The sequence below is a fragment of the Dermochelys coriacea genome, chromosome 11 (genome assembly GCF_009764565.3).
Source record: "Dermochelys coriacea isolate rDerCor1 chromosome 11, rDerCor1.pri.v4, whole genome shotgun sequence".
Taxonomy (NCBI): domain Eukaryota; kingdom Metazoa; phylum Chordata; order Testudines; family Dermochelyidae; genus Dermochelys; species Dermochelys coriacea.
In genome coordinates, this window is record NC_050078.2 from 20,129,408 (window position 1) to 20,152,758 (window position 23,351).

The 23,351-nt window shown below is 38.2% G+C and overlaps 1 protein-coding gene across 1 annotated transcript in view; it reads left to right on the forward strand.

Moving 5' to 3' along the window:
* Positions 1–23,351, forward strand: part of THSD7B (thrombospondin type 1 domain containing 7B) — a 516,892-nt gene that overhangs the window by 381,704 nt on the left and 111,837 nt on the right. Inside the window, exon 15 of the mRNA XM_038422837.2 lies at positions 3,102–3,280. Within this exon, the coding sequence (XP_038278765.1) occupies positions 3,102–3,280 (179 nt within the window). The remainder of the gene's footprint in view (positions 1–3,101; positions 3,281–23,351) is intronic.

Here is a 23,351-nt window from a genome sequence, read left to right on the forward strand (position 1 = left end):
CAAAAAGAATATTATTGTAGCAATAGAGCAGTTCCAGGACAAAGAAAAGCAGATAGATTCCAGACTGCCATTTAGCAGCCTTTCCAGTGTTTTACATGTCCAGGCTGATGAAAGTCTGGAAGAAGACTCTAGTCGCTTTAGTGGAGGAAGTAGTGGGCCAACAAAGAGGGCAGAAGAAAGATGCCTGGATTACATCTGGATCCTGAGCAGTGATTAGTGAAAGGAGAGATCTCAAAGCAAAAAAGGAACAATGCAAGACACTGGCAACACTTTCAGAGGCAGATGTAAGATATAGAGAGAAGGACAAAGAAATACAGAAGAGATGCAGGCAAGATAGAAATCCCTGGGTTCAAAGAGAAGGCTATTGTGGCAGAAGCAACAGCACAAATTGGAGACTTCAAGCAACTACACAGAATAGTGAAAGACCTCTCAGGAAGAACCAGACCGTCACAGGTGATGCCCTCAGGGACTATGTGGAGGTCTCAGCTGGCTCTAGGTAGCCAGAACTGGGTTGGTTCTCTGCCACCATTTATCACTAGAGTCCACAATTGGCACTCCCCAATCACATGCTAGATCTCACAATAGTTTGAAGTCCCACTTTGTGTAGGTAGTAGGAGCCAAGGCTGTGCAGCTCCTCTCCCATATAGAAACTCAAACAATCCAAAAATGAAACAAAACTATTCCCTTTGTCTCTGAGAAAGCCTGTTCCCTCCCACTGAGGGACTGTACAGTCCTGGTTCCTCATTGGCCCAGCAAAGGGTCTTTATAAATCACTCTATCCAAAGCACCTCATTGGCTTTTCTAGGAGTTTCCAGGCTATTATGTCCCCAACCCGGACCCTAAGCAGGCTGGGAAATTATATCTGGAGGTTCTGGAGCCATGGTTGCTGTAGTATTGGGGGAGGACACCTATAGGCTCAGTTCTGTGTTCCAGGAGCTGTCAGACTCCAAAGGGGAATACACAAAAGAGCATACAACCTTCTGCATTCACTTTGGTCTTCATAGCTGTGATTCCAGCTTGCCCCACCTCAAGTTATCTCTCACAAGAGGTCCCTGAACAAATTAGGCAGAAAACACATCTCTGACCCTGACAACCTGATCCAGTCTCCTCAAAGTCATGAAGCTCTAGCCTGTGGTTAGCTTTGAAAATTCCCCTTTAACCAGCACTTTCCTTCAACTGTCTATTGCTGTAATCACAGATTATGTGGGCCTCAAAAACATCAAAAGGGTGAAAAAAAAAAGAGGCAAGTCTTGGGGAAGTTGTCCTGCCTACACCTCTGGAATTAATAGCCAAATTATATAAAATGGCCTCAGCAGCTGTTGTAGACTTCAACAATCCATAAAAATAATTAATTGCCTAATAAATCATTCACCCACTGTTCTCACACACATCCTTTCTCTAGTTCTCAAAATACATTCAAATCGATCTCGTAACAGCTGTCAGCCTAGTTCTTTCAGAAACAAGAATGAAGGTACTGGTTAACTAGGTAAAGTTGTTCCTGGCCTTTACTGTGTGAGAGTTCACAACTTGTTTTTTCCATCTCAAAGCAGAAAGTTTGCTTTGCAACTTCAATATAAAATCCATTTAAAACAGAGACCGTTGACGTTTACACTATTGTGTCTCATATGAGCTGTTTCTCCCACATCAGTACAGAGTTTGTGCAGCTCTGTGTCATTAGTGTTTCCTTGCCACTGATAGTGGCTAAAAGGCACCTCCTAAGGGTGACCTGTGTGTTTATTTCCATCTTCTCCAGACTTACAGAATGGCAGATATTGGTTCTGGCTTGTACATTTTGGCTCACAGTGTAGATAGTATTTCAGCTGGTGTCATGCTAGCTCCATAGGATTCAGATTAGACAGACAAGTGGATTGTTTTTCTAGTACCTTATAATAAAGTTATTTTGGGAGATGAATATTTCCTTAAGATCAGATTGTGCCTGGCTGTTCCAGATATAGGCAAGACAGGGAGGTGCAAGGAACTTACTCTCTTGCATCCCTCTGCAATAATTGGCAGTCCCTTTCCCCCCCTAGAGCACAGAGACTTGTCCCTGAATGGACAAATGAGCTGTTTCCATGACCATTTGTCTGTCTTGGTCTCTGTTATTGACCAGGGATGCCTCCAATAGGACCACATTAAATTAGCACTAGCACAATCAGTAAAGTAAGAAAATCCAGTATTGTATAGTGCAAAGAATGTGCAGAGGGGATAGGCAGGATGAAAACACTAAAGGGAAAGGGAAAGTATGGAAAACAAAGGCTCAGAGATAGAGCAGAGGTGTCATTCAGCTGTTTGCGTCACCATTTCCATCACTACATTCTCTGCTGTTAGCATGCGTGGGCCTTCTGTTACAGTGGCTGATCCTGCAGCCAGTGGTGTACTGTTGTGGCCAGTTCCATTCTCTTGTGGTCCCCTCCCCCATACAAAATCTCATGTTTAAACCAAAATAACATCCACAGAGATGAAAACAGATGAATAAAAGTAGAGGAAGAATACAATTTGCAGTAAAATGAGCAAGAACATATGTGGGCAGCTAGTTCCATCCCAGTGACCAAAGACAGAGAACACTATGTACGTTTAGATCAAGGGTGCACACGCAGTCCCCTAGAGTTAACTTATTTTTGTGCAACTTCTTATAGGGTACGCAACTGCCACCTAGCGGTTACTTCCAGTAGTTATTTATTTTTAGGGTAACTCTCTTCTTAAGTTCAGTATTATTCAAGTTTATCAAGTCTTCCACGAGATTGTTCATTTTTTTAAAATAAATCCTAGCCACTGTTAGCTCTAGCCAACACTGCCATAATTGAGTGTCAAGAAAGGTATCTTCAGCATACACTGATTCTTCTCTTGATACCAGTGTAACAACTGTTATTGTTAACTGGATTTATCTGTAATTCTCCCCTCAATATTTGTGACACTTTTATAATATCTTCTCACTTTCTTCTGTCCTATAGAACATTTCTAGTTAGTCCTATAGAGTATTTCTAGTTAGATGATTCTCAAACTATTACTTACATTACTCTGAAAAGTTTGTGAAGAAAATAAAGATACAGTTTATATCATATTGCTTTGACTAAGATGTCCTTCCTGAATTTTTGTTTTAGGATACATTGAAGAATCTTGTGTAATTCCTTGTCCATTTGATTGCAAACTAAGTGACTGGTCTAGTTGGGCCACTTGCAGTTCTTCTTGTGGAACTGGAATGAAAATTCGATCCAAGTGGCTTAAAGAAAAGCCTTACAATGGAGGTCGTCCATGCCCAACACTGGATCTGAAGAATCAGGTGAGGTGTATCAAGTAGCCAATAAAATATTATCAAATATCTTTGCTTTGGTCAATGTACTATAAGGAGCTGATAAATAAGTACTATTCTCAACCAAATAACTTGTGGATAGAGTTTGTGGTTTCAATAAAGTAGTTACTGAGGTAGCTCCTCAAATTTCATTTTGATATGCTTCTCAGAAAAACTCCAAAGTATGATAAAAAATCTTCCATGCCTTAAGTTTTGACCTTAATTTAATGGTTTTGATCATGTCTGACTTGATGGAGTCAAGGGGAGGGGAGGAATAGGATACAGAAGGACCTAGACAAATTGGAGGATTGGGCCAAAAGAAATCTAATGAGGTTCAATAAGGATAAGTGCAGGGTCCTGCACTTAGGATGGAAGAATCCAATGCACCGCTACAGACTAGGGACCGAATGGCTCGGCAGCAGTTCTGCGGAAAAGGACCTAGGGGTGACAGTGGACGAGAAGCTGGATATGAGTCAGCAGTGTGCCCTTGTTGCCAAGAAGGCCAATGGCATTTTGGGATGTATAAGTAGGGGCATAGCAAGCAGATCGAGGGACGTGATCGTTCCCCTCTATTCGACACTGGTGAGGCCTCATCTGGAGTACTGTGTCCAGTTTTGGGCCCCACACTACAGGAAGGATGTGGATAAATTGGAAAGAGTACAACGAAGGGCAACGAAAATGATTAGGGGTCTAGAGCACATGACTTATGAGGAGAGGCTGAGGGAGCTGGGATTGTTTAGTCTGCAGAAGAGAAGAATGAGGGGGGATTTGATAGCTGCTTTCAACTACCTGAAAGGGGGTTTCAAAGAGGATGGCTCTAGACTGTTCTCAATGGTAGCAGATGACAGAACGAGGAGTAATGGTCTCAAGTTGCAATGGGGGAGGTTTAGATTGGATATTAGGAAAAACTTTTTCACTAAGAGGGTGGTGAAACACTGGAATGCGTTACCTAGGGAGGTGGTAGAATCTCCTTCCTTAGAGGTTTTTAAGGTCAGGCTTGACAAAGCCCTGGCTGGGATGATTTAACTGGGACTTGGTCCTGCTTTGAGCAGGGGGTTGGACTAGATGACCTTCTGGGGTCCCTTCCAACCCTGATATTCTATGATTCTATGATTCTATGATGATTTAAAAACTTGGTCTTCTTTAATTGTTTTTAAGTATTTCAAAAGATAACATTTTTTTGCTAATTAAATCTTACTGGTTAGAATTGTGCAAACTATTACTATTTATTTTTAAAGGTACTGTAAAGTTACTATGAGACAATTACAAGATAATTTTCAGGAATGTGCACTAATGCATGTAAATATAACACTAAACTATTTCGGATGGAAAATTAGGGGGAAAGCGTTTCTTCAGATAATGTGGTAATTTAATACAGTGAAAGGATATTGTCTATTAAAGCTGACATCATAATATATAACTAATACATCTCTTATTTTTTATTTGTTTCCAAAGAGAATCACAACAAAATCATTCAGTATCAATATAAATTCTCCCTTAATTTTCATGTCAGGAATTTGTAAATGTTCACCTTTACTCTGTTTCACCCCTGGAGGCAGCAACCTAATTAAGAACGTAAGGTTAATACAAATCTCTTATAAGAGGTGCCTTTGCTGTCCTTTAGTTTACTATAATTGTGTACTGTCAAATACAATACTTGACATTATTCCCTGGAATTTCACACTCTTGAGCCCATCATATCCAACACAAATTCAGATCCTATGATTTGGACTCTGTACCTCTCTAAACAGCAGGAGCAGCACATCCTGGCACATGTCTGCACAAGGAGTTAGATGTGTGTCTAGCAGAGGCATGGCGGATCTATACAGAGTTCATATACAATGGACCATAAACCTGTATGGGTGGGGAAGAGTGACAAAGCACATCCATTACTCCTGTCCATATTCAGGCCCTGTAATAGCATCCCTAGGCCATTTGTCTGGGGTATCCCAATTTCCATGTTACTTAGATTCTGCCCCAACTGCCACTGTTGTTGTTTATTATTTGTATAGCGGCAGAACCTAGGTGCCCCATTGCGGACCAGGACCCCATTGTGCTGATCGCTGTACAAACACAGAACAAAATGACAGTCCCTGTCCCAAAGAGCTTACAATCTAAATACAATCTAACTACATATATTGCACCAGCAAATTGCTATTTACTCATTTGTTATAAGACCAAGATTTATCTTTTAAATATAAGAGTTTAAATTCATTTTAATTGTAAATCAGGTTCACAGGATTTCATTGTCTTCATTTTTCACTCTGAAAGTCATCTTTGTAACCTCACTTTGGGCCAAAGTTGCATTCAGTAGCTCCCATTGAAGTGAATGGAAGGTGTACGCAAACCTTCACCTCACTCATGACTGTTTCATGAGTGTTCTTAAAATAAATACAGTATTGATTAAAGCTGTAATGTATGGAAATGCCCTTTACTGTTAATCTGCATATGTTTAATGTCCAAGAATGGCTTTACAGGAAAAAAAAAATACCACAACTGAATTATTACCCTAAAAAAACTTCAACATTTTAGAAACAACTACCTAAATAATGTTATATGTGAAAACCAAGACTAATAGTCTTTTATAACTATTTTGATTGATTTTACACACTTCTACCCTAAATCAAATTGATCAAGCATTATTCAAAGTTTTTCCTACTCTCATATCTCAGTAGGTTCAGTCTGTCAAAATTAATTGGCAAAGGGACAAAAACACATATATTATATGGAACTTTGCAATAATGTTATTTGTTTAGGTCTTTCTTTATCTAATACCCTGCAGGTCCCACAGTTAGAGGAACCACTCATTTAAATTGCAACTGTGGCTGCAGTAACTGTATTCTGTGCGACAGTTTTGAAAGCCTGGATTCAGAAGTGGCTTACTATTATTCACAATTTATCCTTTTCTCCTTCTAGATATAGACAACCTTTTAAATCTTTTAATTGCTTTTTATACACCCATACAAAGGTGGCAGTCTAACTGTAGCGGTAGGGTCCCAGGAAATATAATATGAGAATGCACGTAAGATTCATTATATCCATATCTCAGTGCTTTCACTTACAGAGCAGGCAGATCACCAAAGAAGCAAATGTTATCCTACAGTAACTCATACAGCGACAATAAGCTCCTTTAATAATGAAAGGATATGAACTCTTCTCACCCACAGACACAGTAGATGATGTCTATTAAAAATAAATATATTTTTATAAAGTTTTCCCTGTCCCTTGCCTATTCGATTATCTAATTTCAAATCCCTTTTAGACGGAATTAAAGGAAAGAGACAGTCAAAAGTTGCAAAAAGAAAAGGAGTACTTGTGGCACCTTAGAGACTAACAAATTTATTAGAGCATAAGCTTTCGTGAGCTACAGCTGCTGTAGCTCACGAAAGCTTATGCTCTAATAAATTTGTTAGTCTCTAAGGTGCCACAAGTACTCCTTTTCTTTTTGCGAATACAGACTAACACGGCTGCTACTCTGAAACCAGTCAAAAGTTGAGAATTATTGACTTTTGGGGATTCACTGGTATATAATCCTTGCCAAGAAACATGACTGTTAGTGAGCTAAATGGGATTGAGTATTTTGCCTCCTTATCTAGGCATCTGAGACGTGATCTAAAGCCCATTGGATTCACTAGAAAGACTCCCACTGACTTCTCTGTGCATTGGAATAGATCTATGAAGGGAAGGTCCTGATGTCAGTAGAACTGCATCGAATTCTCTAGCTTTCATTTGGATAATATGCACACCTGTAAGGTGGCATGAGGTTAGATTGCTATCTGTGATGATCATGACTAGTCCCACAATAGGATTTGTATTTTCCAACTGATGGTTAGGAAATACCATTTGGATTTCATACATTCACAAATTTTAAGGGCAGAAGGGACCATTGTGATCATTTAGTTTGACCTTATTTATAATACCAGCTCTAGAACTTCACCCAGTAATTCCTGCATCAAGTCAAATAACTTGCGGTGAGCTAGAGCATATCTTTTAGAAACACATTGAGGATGAAATCCTGGTCCCATTGAAGTCATTGGGAGTTTGGCCATTGACAATGGAGCCAGGATTTAACCTCTAATCTTGATTTAATGACTGTAAAAGCTGAAGAAGCCATCTCATCCCTAAGAAAGTTACTCCAGTGGTCTAATCTAGATTTGTCAAACTTCAGTTTCCAGTCATTGGCTCTTGTTATGCCTATGTCTGCTAAATTAAAGAGGCCTCTACACACAGACATTTTCTCCCCAGGTATAAATTTTCACTGTGATCAAGACAACTCTTAACCCTTCTTTTACATTAGGTATATAGGTTAAACATTTTTAATCATTAAATCATTCTTGTAACCCTTTTCCAAACTCTCCAATTTGCCAACATCATTTTTGAAGTGTGGACACAAGAACTATAAGAAATATTGCAGTAATGATCTCTCTGATGCCATGCACTTCTATTCAATATTCTCCTGTTTATACATCCAAGGATCACAACTGTCTTAGCCACAGCATCACACTGGGTGCTCATGTTCAGTTGATTATCCACCAAGTCCTCTTCTGAGTCATTGCTTTTCAAAATCAAGTCCTAGAGCGGGGCAGAGAACTGTAATTCATTTTGCGGAGGTTTTTCGCTTTTCAAAATTTGGTTTAATTCAGATATTCCAAAATACCAAAATTCTCTGGGGAATGGAATGGGAGCCCAGGCTGCCGAGAACCTTAGAACCATATGGGTTGCTAAGGAGCTGGCTAGGTAAGTTGGCAGGAAACCTGCTTGGTTTTATCATAATTAAATTGAAATTGACATTTCTCCATAGAAAGTTTCCATTTTGATTAATCAGAAAATTTTGACCAAAAAACAAGTTGAAAAATTTTCCAGTCAGTTCTATACAGTTTCCATAAATCTGATCTACATTTTCTGTTCCTAGATTACATTTAGCTGTGTAAAAAGGTATGTTGTTCAAGTGAGGCCTGTTTACCAACCAATCCAGGTCCCTCTGTAGGACTGACCTGACATAATTATTTACCACTCTACCAATTTTTTATCATATGCAAACTTTACCAGCAATGGTTTTATATTGTTTTTCAGATCACCGATAAAGATATTGAATAGTATTGGGCCAGAACAATTTCCTGTTCGACCCCAGTAGGAACACCCCCATTGGATGATGATTCCTCATTTACAATTATTTTTAGAGACCAGTTTTTTTAGCTTCTACTTCTAGCCCTGAGATCCTGTTATGCCTTTGTCTGCTAGTTTAAAGAGCCATCTAGTATCTGATAACAGTTATTGATAGACTTTGACCATTTTGCCTCTTAACTTTTTCTTCAATAACCTAAATATATTAAGCTTCTTAACTCTCTTATTATAAGGAATGTTTTTCATACCATACTAAATACAAGGTTCTTGTATCTCTTTCTTGAGTATCTTCCAATTTTTCAACATCATTTTAAAAGTGTACACACCAGAACTGATGTAAAAATCCAGTAATGGTGTCACTAATACTTTATAGAGAGGTGATATCACCTTCCTCCTCCTGCTTGATATTCCTCTGATTTTATTTCAAAATATTTTGACCAGGACTCTCGGCTCAGATTTCCCATTGGAGTTTGCAGGAGAACCTTGGTGTTCCAAAAAGTTTTAGGGGAGAGGGAGGGATTTTAGCATTTGATCCTATGACATGTTTTGTGCCACTTCAAGTTACTGGGTACCACTAAATCTTGTAGGACCCAAGGAGACACTGCACCTTACAGGAAGCATTCAGCAGCTCATTGTATTGGCCGTTAGTCTTTGCCATAACTTCTAACCATCTGTATGCTCCATAGTTGTTTATTTTTTCAAAGTCTGGAGCCCTTTCTCACAGTAAACTAATTCTCTAATACATATAATAAACTAATTCAGAATTAATAGAATTAATTCTGCTGTGATAAGTCTCTGCCTCTCATTCATGGAACCAACTGAGAATTACAGATTCGGTGGAATGATTCAGATCCTCGTGGATTTCTGCTATGATTTTGTGTTCCTTTCTAATACATCTTAGATTAAAAAACAAAATCCTTGTGGCTATGTGTGTGAGGTATTCTAATCTAAACATTTGATCGATGCATCTTATCTCTTAAATTGCTCTACATATTTCCCTGTGAAATCTGTAGATTAATTGTGGCATTTTAAATAAATGTACAGCCAGTGTTTTAACACCAAACACATGCAATATACTGTATCACTTTGGTGTTAGGACCCAAAGTGCTAAAAATTGTTTTTGCAATACCTTCAACACTAAATGGACACAGCATGTAAAAGTTCAATACTAATTGTTTCTAAACAGATGATTTGATTATGAGGTTAGTTGCCAGATATTCTCTGCCACGCTGTGCATGTTAGAAATTGCAGAGCATTTACATTTTAACGTTTTGGACCCTTATTTAAATATGCTACACAGCATGCAGCTGCTAAGCTGTTCAATATTTAATTCTACATGATGGAAGGTTAAATACAAACTAGAGGGGGTATATAACTTGAATATTTTTATACATTTTGGGGATTACTACAAAAATTCATCTTATTTTAAAGACTCATGAATTCTAAGGATCATCTCTTCGTTGATTGCTCAGAAATATATTGTTGGCAAGTTAATTTTCCCTGCTGAGAACAAATAACTATTTCCTGCATTCTTTAATACCGCTTGTGTATATTTAACTACATATTCTTTACAGGAATTGGTAGTCTTACTAGATCGAAATATAGTACGAAAATATTTTGGTAGCTGAAATTTAGATTTACTGCTTTATTTTTTTTAAATCATAGAATCATAGAATATCAGGGTTGGAAGGGACCACTGACATTTTTAAGGGTTCACTCCAGAGAGGACAGTGGATACATTAGAATATGAGAAGAACAACTACTTATACTTTACAACAGATATGCGTCTTCTGAAATATATCCTATACCAAAAAAAAAACCCATGAAGAAAATGTTAGTTTTGAAGTAGAGCGCTCAGAAGTTTGAATATGCCAAAGTTAAGGCTGCTTGAATTTTTATATCCTCTTGTCATTCTAGAAAATGATAGAACTGTTTTAACTCAAACTTTAGAAAAAAATGTTTTTGGGCTAACAACAAATACATTGTTTCATCCCAAAAGATGAAAGTATTCCAAAATTATCAGTTTCTGAAAGCAACCTCTAAGAGACAAAGGAATGAGCAACCTTAAATAATAGACATTACTGCGTACTACTGTCTGCAATCCTGCTCCCACTGCAGAAGTCCCTTTGATATATAACTGGTATTGTAAGAACTGTAACTATAATGGAGCAAGATGTCATGTCTTATCTCAGGTCAACATATGGAACAAGGTGCATACTTACGTATAATCAGGCATTCTCAGGGAACAATGGCATTCATGCACAATGAAGGATTTGAGAAGCAGACAGATAGCACTGCAACATTTTCCTCTTTTTCTGCCATCATCCTGTATACAAATCCTTATTTGCAGGACCTGGGTTAAAACCTCTTGCATGTATCTATCTGTCCACTGGTTGATTGTGACTAGTAGATATATTTCATGTTTATGCTTTTAATTTTGATTGTGTTCCATGCAACTGGGGTCAGTTTCAGGCTTACTCTTTTTTTCAGGTAAGTGCATGATTAGGGTCTTTAACTATGTCAAGAATACCTGTAGTAAAGCACTCAGTGCAGTACAGCCTGCCTGGCTTGGCTTCTGCAATCAGTTCTGCTCTAACAGAAAAGTAAACCAGAATTCTGCTGGTTGCACCCTTCCCCGACTCCTTTCCAATGGCATAATTAGGTGGATCTTACATTTTTATTGGACAGGAGTTCTATGGAGTCATTTCTGTGCTCTATCATAGACTATTGTATCAATAACAATAAACTTGTGCAGTTATTTATATGCTTCTTTTATCTACTATATGTAGTATATATGGAATGCAGAACACTGCTGACCAGTAAGTAAAAGAACCATCATTGATATTGATATTGATCGCTATACTGAGAACCTTGTTGAGATGGGAGAAATGAAAACTGCAAGTTCTGTCTTTGCTTAACTGGGGAAAGAAACCTTGTGTTTTTTCCCTGCTGGCTCTGCTGTTGTACTTTCTTTGATTTTCCTCATGTCAAATTCAGTTTCAGATACCTAAATCCTGCTCTTAACCTCAATTTCTCCTATAGAAAAAGAGATGTTTTTCTCTTATTTCCAAAGTAAAAAGATAGAACTATAGTACAGATAGTATTTTTTTTCCAATTTTAGTCATTTTTAATAATATAGAAAAAACGATTTGTGTGTTTTCTTGTATAGCTCTGTGGAAAAAATTCTCAGTGGCAAAAAACCCCGAAAAATCCTGTATTCCATACAGACTTTTTTTTACTAAAACTAAAATGAGTTTTTGAAGTGAATACAATATATTTTCCATCAGGATAACCATCCACTCCCTGAGTGGAGAAAGAAAGCAAAGCCTGACCTTTGTAGGCTGCTGGTTAGACTCCCTGCCTTTTGAAAATGTGAAAGCAAACCTACATCAAGAACCTTGTACCACCCCATCAGATTCGCCAGTTTCCATGAAGACTACAGACTTATCCTCTATTGGATAAGTCTGGACAATGGTCCGTGTAAGGCGCTTTAACTTCCAGCAGCCACAAATTCTGCATTCAACTTCAATAGCTATTTTTAAATGGAAGGCTCCAAGGATATAAAGATACTTCAGCTTGTTCCCACCAAGGATATTGCGTTTTTACTTATGACTTGATTTTCATAATTTTGCAGTCTGCTTGGAAACTGGTGAATCTGATGGGATGGTACAAAGTTCTTGGTGTAGGTTTACTTTCACCTTTTCTCAAAGCAGGGAGTCTAACAGTTTTCTATTGAACAGGGGTATTGCATAGGCCCATTTTCATTCATGAGAACTAATTTTCCATGCAAAAATTGCCCAGCTCAGCAATTTCTTGGAAAGTACACTGTTTCACTTTATACTCTATGCAGTTTTTTCATTCTTCCCTATAATTATACCTGTTAACTTTCATGCTCTGTGGTGCCTTTTATCTGAGCATCTGAAGGGCTTTACAAACCTTAGTTATGTCTCATAACACTCATCTACCTCACAGTAATTACTATCTTCACCTTGCAAAGGACTAGATAGAGGCACAGACTGGCCCAGTGTTACACAGGGAACCAGTAGACGAGCCAGGAATAGAACCTAAAGGTACTAACTGGCAACCTCTTGCCCTGTTGACCAGACTGCATTCCTCCATCTATTAAAATCCCTATAAAGTCTTTAATTAAATGTGCATTCCAAGAGTTTTTGTTATTGTAAAAGGAAGTTGTGTATTTAATTCTCTCTATGTAGGATTGAAAATGTGCCAGTAATGGCATCTTCTGATTGAAATTCTGTGTTGGCTTTTTTGAGGGGAAAAAACCTATATCTTTTATGACCATGCACTAGAAAATATAGTAGCAGAGTAGGAAATGTACTGAGATTTTTTATTCTGAAATGCCACTAAATGGAAAGGCAGCCATAGAAGGTCACATTGCCCAATAGACAAGGTATTCTCATTTTACCTCAGGAACTGAAGTTAAATTAGTTTGGGCAGTATTTTTAAGGAAAGAAGTTTGGTTTCTGCCAAATCTCTTGTGGACAGTATGTCATGTTGCAAGACTGCGTGTCATAAATCAGTGTGACAATGGCTAAGACTGAGGCTGAACTTACTCTTGCTTGTATTTGTATTAGGAGCAAAGGAGCATAATAGGATTGATGCCTTAGTTATTCCTTGGCAGCAGATTTAGTCTTTTTTTTCCCTGTTCATTCCTTTAAAAAGTTTTCTAATGCTTCTTTGCAAAGTCTTTTCAGTGTAATATTCAATGCCCCTTGTCTCTGCATTCTGGAGAACAAACAGTCATACTCATTCTGAAAGGTAAATATTATGTCACAGTTAAAATCACGTGAGTCCAATTATGATTTGGACAAAAGCAAGAACATGCACAGTTAAAGATGCCAATTTGTCCTTAAGTCACCCTGTTGTATTCTAAATTGGTGATACATAACTCTGAGGACCATGGTTAACCTTTTCTGTATATGTTATAACAGATGTGATAGCATTATCTAGAAATAGGGTGAGCCAAAGAGAGAGAAAATATATGAAGTCCTTTGCTTTGGTAAATTTAATTTAAGATTGTAGGATTTTTTTGTCTTTGTCTTTACTTTCTCATATAGTTTTATGTAAAAGAACAAAAAAAATTATAAAGATTCTCTTATTGACAGTGTAACCATGCTTGTGTTGTAATGGCTACAAAATAGGGATGTGTCAATTCCTTTGGACCATATTCTAAGTCAACCAGCACCTAACAGAAATTAATTATAATTCTTTGCAATTCTGTAACACCTTCCATCCAAGGAATCCAATTTTTTCCCCAATATAAATGAAATAAGCTTTAGAACCGTACTGAGAGGCAGATAAATATTATCCCTACTTTATAGCTGAGGAAACTAAGGCATGTGTTGTTCCCAAGGTCTCCTGAGTCTCAGGACTTTGTTTTTTTGACAATACCATTATTCCTTTCCATTGTCAATTTTTTAAATATTGTTACATTATTTTATTTAGGTAAAAATCTTTGTTTTGACTTTATCCGGTCTTCGGTGGTTTTTTTTTGAACCACTAAGTTATCTTTGGAATGGGTATGATTCATGCTTTCCTATATTGGTGGAGAAAGTTTCACTGACTTCAAGACTTATTCTCACCAGACTTTTGCTCATGAGAATACAAAACAAGGAGAGCAAGTTAAGTCAGAAAGAACACATCTTTATACCATGATTAGGCTTATGTTATGTTCTCCCATTCACATTGTCAGATAAACCACCATGGATGAAATGGATGCTGTTCAGAAACAATGGAGCAGTAGTTATACCGGCTGCTCCTCAGATGCTAACTTCAGAAACCAGCAAGAAGTTAGTATGAGGGATCTCAGGGCATGCTGAGGTCGCATGTAACCCTGCCATTACTGAGCCAGTTGAGGAAGCCAGGATCTATGATATGAGTGTTCTCTCTGTGGTAACAATATCACACAATCCTTTCATTCAGGAGAACTACTGGAATGCTGCTGCATTCAGGGCCATTTGCGTCATCTCTGCCCTTGGACACATTTCACCATTGGTTAATAAGTAAGAGTTTGACCCATTCTATTTGTTCCTTTGGCAAAATACAGTGTAGATACAAGGGTATTTAAAGTTCCTATTGACATTCTAGTCTATTGGTTCAGTGGACCCTGCAGCAATTCAAATGAGCCAGTGTAGTATCATTGTAGAGCTGAATGTTGCTCAGTTCAAAGTTGCAGTATTCAAAATGCAGTGTCTTTTTTTATGGGGGAAGAATGCAAGCTGTGAGGAAGAGGGAGTAATTTTGGTTAAACGTGCCAATCTACAGTGAGAAATAAATTCCTATGACATATTTTTGTTTAAAGTGAATATTCCTCTATATTACAAAGCATGGCTTTTAATTACACTGCCTATATAAGATTTTCTACATTTGTACAATACAGAAAAAACATGGGTATGTTACCCTGTAATGAAGCTTTTTCTACATTAGATTATATCCTTACTCACAGGAATAGTCCCATTTCTTTATAATACAGCAGGATAATTATTTTATGTACAGGTCACTGAATGACCTCCTCACACCTATATCAGAAAGAGCATTGTAGCTAGGGAAGATTTTTAAAATTACACTGTTGATCAAGAAAGCATCAACTATTAATAAACCCTCCTCAAACATCTATTTTATTATCCAGTCTATGCTACAAAACAATGTAATCAATCTGATCAATATTTTAAAGGAAAAATAAACCATCTCTACAGCAAGGTAACTTTGACTCCTATGAAATTTAAATTTAAATGGCAAATTAATAAACTTCTGACAAACTAGGCATTTAACAGAAATGACAACTGACCTTAAACTATACCTTTTTAAACCTAATGCCATTTATAATGTCAGGAAGGATAAAACAGTCTGAACAAAATAATGTTCTCAGGAAACTTTTCCACATTACAGGATACCTGAATAAGTCCTCCCACTGTGACTTGAGATTTTACTGTGTAAGAAGTCTCAGTATAATTAAAAGGTAATTTTTGTAGTAGTCTGTAATACCACGTTGTGGTTCTTTGTTTAGTCTCTTAAATGTTCCTTGCAAGACTTCTGGACTCAAATATGACATACGGTATCTCTTAAGGAATGACTTCTATATATAATATATATAGAATATGAACATGCAGTATGATTTACCTTGTCAGGTTCAATTATTATACAATCTAGTCTGATATCCAGAGGCTTCAGAGAAAGACGTAACAAACAAACGTGACAAATCCTCAACTGGTGAGCTGATGTCAATTGTTAGTAGCTCCATTCACTTCAGTGGAATGATGACAATTTACACCCGCCAAGGATCTGCTCCATGATGAACATAGTCAATTGTGTAATGTTGTATGTGGGCATATGAGTGTGTGTGTAAGTAAGAGACAAGTGTGAAGAAGTAGGCCCCTGCAGGCGATCAGGAATTACCCTGAAAAATTTGAGTTATTGCACTAAGCTTGCACAACTACTGCTATCCAAGAAGTCAGGAAACTATCCAACCTTTTTCTAAAAAGTCTAGGTTTTTGACTGTAGCATCGATTGCTTCTAGTTAATTGTACAGTGGTGACTATTAAAAATGCAACACAATTAAAAAGTCACATGGTACACACAAAGATCTGAGCTATCACATTTATCTTCTGTCCCATGCACAGAGGAAGACTGTGGGATATCATGTGCCGGTAAGTGGTAATTGTAGAAAAAGACTGACTTTTAAAACTGGCCCACGCGTACTGTAGTATTGGTATTTCCTTTTACTTATTCCAAATTTGCTAACCATCCCCTTCTTATAAAAGGGGAAACTCATAAGTGTTCATTCAGCCTTTTATTCATTTGAAAACCTCAGTTAAGGTCTCTCCAGCTTTTCTCCTTTCCATGCTAAATAAACCTAGTTTTTGCAATTTTTGTATTGTAGATATGTGTGTTAGTACTTGGGCTGAGATTTGCTATAACAATGCAAGAGACTTAATCATATCTTTTCAATTCATTTTAATGGAAGACGTGTGGCTAAATTCCCTCTACTGCTTTGAAATCTCCAATTTAAGTTCTGCCCTGTGGTACTTCTTCCCATCTTTAATGATATTAGCAAAACTAGCAGAAATACTCCATATACATAGACACATACACATATCCATGTACATGGATTAAACCATTTTAAGAGCTAAACTGTTCTAATATTTTCTATATTAATCAAGGTAAACACACACTCAGATATTTTATGTTCACCGTTTCTCGTAAATTGCCTTAATTGGAGGATCCTTCAAATTAAGGGGCTTGTAGCCTGATCTATTCCCAGTTATCACTTTGAGGGTTGACAGGTTCTTGTCCCAAGATCAGGCCCAGTATTATTAAAATTATTATATAGTTGGGAACCCCAATGTCACAGGTGCAACACTCACACTGTAGGAACTCATTTATTTACAAATAAATAATTTATTAATACATTTAGCAAAGTCACACACACTGTAACTCAGTAAGATAGATAGAGATAACACAGAAAGTACATCTGAACATCCATACTCACAACATCCCCTGCAGAACAACCTGAAATGTTAGCCATTATCTTCCTCATCACCATCACCTTCCCCATCTTCACCAGTGGCCATCATTCTTGTCCCTCCCAACGGCTACATCTCTCTCTCCTCTCTCTTCTCCAGAGCAGAGAAGTTCTGTCTGTGTTCTATCTGTCCTAACAATGTAGCTCAGGACTTTCTGATAGGCAGTTGTTAACAATCTGTGAATATATATATGAAATTAAGTTGTACTAGTCCAAAATAATGAGAATGAATATGAAGAAATAAATTATGCTAAGTCAAATACCCAACACTTAGAACTTTTACTAAAAAGTCAGGTATACACCCATGTACAGCATCTGAATTACTTCCATTGTCAACATTAAAATTACAGTTTTGTCATTTCAAGTAGATAATGTTGCTGTTGTATTCTCTGTACATTAGTACTAATTAATACCTTTAATACTTTTATCTTACACAGATTTATTGTGTTCATTACCCAAAAATTAATCTACTCATGCTTGTTTAGTTTGCTTTGTCTTATCCATTTATTACACAGTATTATTCTCCTTCTGTGTTGTTCTTTAGATTTCCTTTCCCAAGACTGCAGCATACAATAAAGTGAAATTGAACGCTTTCCATATCTTGATATCTCATCATGTGACTGTATAGATTGTTCCTCACTTGCCATCAACTAAGCATGCACAGTTAAGATAGCATCTGAATATTCAACTCTGACATCTTTTCCAATGACAGTATCAGGATCATCAGCCTTAACAGGCTGCTAGACAGAGAACTGCATTATGCTTTTGGAGCTGCAAGCCCAGTTACAGCTTTTTGAGGGATTGACAAATGTCTTTCCTGTGTCAAAGATGTTGATTAAATGCATAGATCCTTCTATATAGATGAAATCCACTCCAGTTGCAAAGATTCCAGGTACTTGGCTTCTGTGAGGGTGTGAATTGGAGAAGATGGGGAAGTGAAATCCACCCCTAAATTGCAGTGGAATGCAGAACTTCTTCCGAGCCCTCCCATAGCTGATATTTCAGCATTTGCACTAGAAAAAGCAGTCATGGCATCTCTGCATCGGTTGCACTCATTTATTCCCATACAGTTTGGATGAAGTGAAGGGTAACATTTGACTCAGTGGTTCTTTAGACTTGTAACCTAACCTGAACTGTTCTGCTGGATAATCATCATCATCCAACATAAATCACCTGTTGTGTCTTATTGCTTAAATGTATTGTGAGATTAATCTCTTTTGGCTTTTACTTCTTAGCAGAGGCAGTTACTATTTTGCCAAACAGAGTTCAGTCCCTAGATGGTCTTTTATTTTTAATATAAAAGTTTACAATTAAAGAGTCACATGTTTGAAGAGGACAAATTAGGTTAATCCACGCTAATTCACTGTTAGATAGCTAGATATTGGTTTATATTATAGATAAATGTGTTGTAGGGTGTAACCACAGGTCAAGAAACTAAAGAGAAGTGGATTTTTATGCATTAATGAAATGTGAATGAATAGAGATCTTCTTGTATAATCAGATGCGTATTCTGCCTTGTCTCATTTTATGTACTGCGTACATAAATCAGCACTTTCGCACAGTCTATTGTGATTTATTGCTCAATTAAAAAGAAGTTATGAGGGCTTTTAATCACTATATGATTCATGTTACTTGAGTCAGCTGTTTCCAGTGTTTATGTCTTAGCCATATGAGCATTATTATATTTAGGCAGCACTTTCTTGAATCCTTTCTATTCTCCAGGAGATGTTACATAAGACAGTGTCACAGAGGTTGGAAATTGCTGTATGGAACATGACAAGAACAAGATTTATTTTCTGCATTTCAAATCCTTAACTCCAGAAATCTGTGAACTTACTCCCACAAGTAGGACTAGTTGAGACTAATGAATTGTGAGCATTCTACAGATGATAGGGCTATGTCGAGCATTATTTTATGATGGCCCAGAAAGTCATAGAGTTTAAGCCTAGAAAGGACCACCAGATTATCTGTTCTTCCCTCCTGTTTATCAGCCACGATACACCTACATACCAAAACCAACAACCAATATTAGACCAAAGGATTACAGCCCACAGGAGACTAGACTATTATGTGCTACAGACCGAGAATAGGAGAGACCGAGGTGCATGAATGCCTGAGGCCCCTGCAATAGAAGGGAAATGGTTAAGTGAAATATAACCAGATAATCCCGGCAAGAGACATGTACCCACATGCTGCAGATGAAGGCAAATCTCCCCACCGCTCCCTCAAGGTCACTGCCAATCTGTCTTGGGGGAAAATTTCTTCCTGAACCCACACCCTGAGCATGTGAGCAAGAACCAGCCAGTCAAGCACCTGAGAGAGAAAGATCGCTCAGTGTGACCTCAGAGCCCTGGCACACCCCATCCAATGTTCTGTCTGCTTCCATGGCCATCCCTGATGCTTCAGTGGAAGAAGATATATGGGGGGTGGAGGGTATGAGCAAAATCGCCTCCTGACCCCTGCCTAAAACCCTTAAGACGCAAATCAGAAGTGAGCCCCAGCACTGCTGAATCCTGCCCCCTGCCATCACAAGCAACTCATCATAAATTTGTCCCTCTCTCTCAAAACTATTGACTCCTTTCACATACTTAGTATAATAAGCATACTGAGTGCACTCTGCAAGACAGTTATGATAGTGGATTGCAAAACAAATTTGCTATCAGGGTAGAATCTCCCTAAATTTAAATATGTACTAGATGTGTAAAGCTAATGTATGGATTCAGAATCAATGGAACTTAATTTGTGTATTAGTATTTATTAAATTACTAATTAAAGGATGAATTAAATATTTTATGGAAATATTTGTTAGAGATATGGATTAGTTTTATATTTATATAACAAATATATATTTGTTATAGTTATGCATTAGTTTTAAAAGCAATCATGATAATTCTAAAGTAGTACAATAAACTGATTTTTAGTGATAATGATGCATTACAAATAATGTATTTTCACATACGTTCTAGATTCTGACCTTGAATGTTTGTGTGAACTTCACAGAGACTGACTTCAGTGGAAGCCCCAATAGGACAGAATTTAGGCCACACACTATAGTGTGATAAATATAAACTTTACATGTAAAGTGGGAACAAGTGAGCTGACTCTGTGGTACTTTGTTTGGTGATTAGGTGAATGCTTTATATTAACTCGTATGTACTGGAAGTAGCCTCTAAAGTTTCCACTACCTTACACTATAAACCTGTTTGTCTACATATAATTTAAGATTGGAGAACTGGCATGGCATGAAAATTGCCATTTTTACTCTGATAGCAAAATAGAACATTTCAGCAGTTCAAAGAAAATTTATCAAACTGTTTGTGAGTTGCATGTCATTGACTATTACGCTGATATGAAAATTGATGTTTGTATAACATTTGTCTCCTTCTAGCTCAAAAATTGTTCTTTATTATCTCCTCAGAATTTCCATATAGGTGAAAACTCACATGCCAGCTTCATTTGAAGAAAATAGATTGTGATTAGCAAACTTTGTGGTTTTTCTGCTGTGGCTATATTTGGGGCCAAATCCTGCTCTCCTTCATTTCAAATGGATTTATGGTCCCAATTCTGATTCCGTTGATGTCACTAGAATTTGAAGTTGTGTTTGTTTTTTTGTTTTTGTTTTTTTGGCATTGACTTCAATAAGAACAACAATGAACATTACATGTGAACCTGTATGAACATATATGTGTGAACAAGGTGCCCTCTCTTGGCTGGCTATAGTTGTTTTGTGATGAAGTATGCATTGCTTTTCACTTTCTTTCATCATTGTAGTACTCCAATTTTACACCAGTGTAATTCCTTTGAAATCAGAGGAGTGATACCAGTTTAGGATAGGAATACTTGTGGCACCTTAGAGACTAACAAATTTAGGATGTGGGCAGTGTAAGATTTCTGATTTCCTTATCTACTTGTTCTTGGATTTTGTAAATTATGTAATAGTTAAGTCATTGAGCAACCTTAACTGGTTTCTGGAACAAAGTTTTGTTTCTGGAGTTTATTTAACTTTGTGATTTGAACATAGGTTTAAAAATCAACATTAAAGATCCTACAACCCATCATTGGAGTTTTTCTACCAAAATGCACACAAGTGTTTCCATTAAGTACGAAAATACTTGTATTTTTTGTCATACTGTAAGAAAAATATCCCAGTCATTGTTTTATTTAACAATTATAAATGTCTTTCAGATACTTTCTGAAAAAAATACCCATATCCTGCAGAGATTTGAATATCAGCTCAAGAAATAGAGTCAAGTAAATAGTATTTACAGTATGCAGTTCTAACTATTGACAAAGACTAAACCATTTATTGTAGCACCTACATGGATCTCATTAATGCTGCCAACAAAAATGCATTTTCTAAGTAGTTCTGAATGACTTTATTAAATTTAGATGTAGAGTATTCTAAACTTTCATTAGTTATGGCTTAATTGAGAAGAGAATTTTCATTTTTGATCAAACAAAATTGTGTTTCAAGAACTTGACAATTAATTATTGTGCAAACTGATATTTTCATGAGATTTTTGAAGAGGCTAAAATTGAGTCTTATTAATAAATTAAAAAGAGTGACATTCAACGGTATACGGATTTAGCAGTAGTGTCTCTTCTAAGTAGGACTTTCAGAAGCACAAAAACCTGGTCAATATGCTATTTTTAAAAATTTGCCCTGTTTTTGATCTGTGCATTTGGCTGGGGAAGTAGTTAATGAACACATAGTTGTTCCTGTTATTGAATATATCACAAAGACTCTCCAATTTCCTACTCTGAATGCTAACCTAACCTACAGAATATGGTGAACAATGGTGTTGAAAGATTTCTAAGGAATAATATCACTTTATGAGTATAGGGGACCAAACCCACCAGGAGCTGAGTACCCTTCAGTCTCTTTGATTTGAATGGCAATTTACGGTGCTCAGCACCTCAAAAAAGGCTCTCACCATCTAGCACAGGGGTGAGCAAACTTTTTGGGCCAAAGGTCACATCTGGGTGGGAAAATTGCATGCAGGGCTGGGGGCAGAGGGTTGAGGTGTGGGAGGGAGTGCAAGGTGTGGGAGCGGGTGCGGTGTGCAGGAACTGGCTCAGGGCAAGGGATTGCGGCAGAGGATGGGTGCGGGGTTTATGGGGGGCTCAGGGAAGGTGGTTGGAGTGCAGGAGGGGGCTCAGGGCAGGGGTGCAGGAGGGATGCAGACTGTGGGGGGGAGCTCAGGGCAGGGGGTTGGGGTATGTCAGGGGGTTGGGGTGCATGGGGGTGCAGGGTGCAGCAGGGGGCTCAGGGCAGGGGGTTGGGGTGCAGCAGGGGTGCGAGTGCGACAGGGGGCTTAGGGCAGGGGGTTGGGTGCAGGGTGCAGCAGGGGGCTAAAGGCAGGGACTAGGGGTGCAGGAGTGGTGCGAAGGGCAGGGAGTTGGGGGCAGGGTGCAAGAGGGGTTCAGGCTCCGGCCCAGCATCACTTACCTAAAGCGGCTCCAGGGTGGCAGCGGCATGCACCAGGGCTAGGCCAGGCTCCCTGCCTGCCCTGGTCCCATGCTGTGCTGCTCTGGGAAGCGGTCGGACCACATCCCTGCATGGCCCCAGGGATGGGGGAGCACAGGACTCGGTGCGGTGCCCTTACCACTCCTCCAGGTACCTGCCCCGAAGCTCCCATTGGCCGCGGTTCCCTGTTCCCGGCCAATGGGAGCTGCATGGGGCAGTCTCTGGAGGCAAGGGCAATGCATGGAGCTCTCTGCTCCCTCTCCCACCCACCCTGGTCCGCAGGGACATGGTGCTGGCCGCTTCTGAGGGGCTGGATCCAGCCCGCGGGCAATAGTTTGCCCACCCCTGATGTAGTAGGACACAGGCCTTTCAAAAGATATAGGCACCTAGATAAAATGGCTAGATTTCTGTAAGTGCTAGGAGCTCCCATTGTGTCCAGTTGAATCTGTTGGGTGTTGAGCAGTTCTGAAAATCTGGCCCTTAATCCATAAAAGGTTTCAAAATATCTCAGAATAGGTCCAATCTGTTCCTTAATCTACATTCAGTAGTCTCATAAAAAGTCATCTGTGGCTGTCTGGGAATATCTATTCAAATGATTCCTTCACTGTCTAAGAAGCATTATCTTTGCTGCCACTTGTCCAGTTATTATCCAATTGTCTTATCATCTTTCTCATTGCAGCAAGCTACCCTGTGTCAAAAGTATTATCTGGGAATGAATCCTACTGCTATTCAAGTCAGAGGGAAAACTCCTATTGGCTTCAGTAGGGGAGGACCAGACCCTTAATATCAATCCATGATAAAATATTAGAATAAGCAATATCCTTAATAAATTCTGTGACTGTCATAAAGACAATGTGATACTGCTGGTGTGTGATCTGGAAATTATATTACTATAACTGCAGAGAGGCAGGAGAGTACACACAGCAATG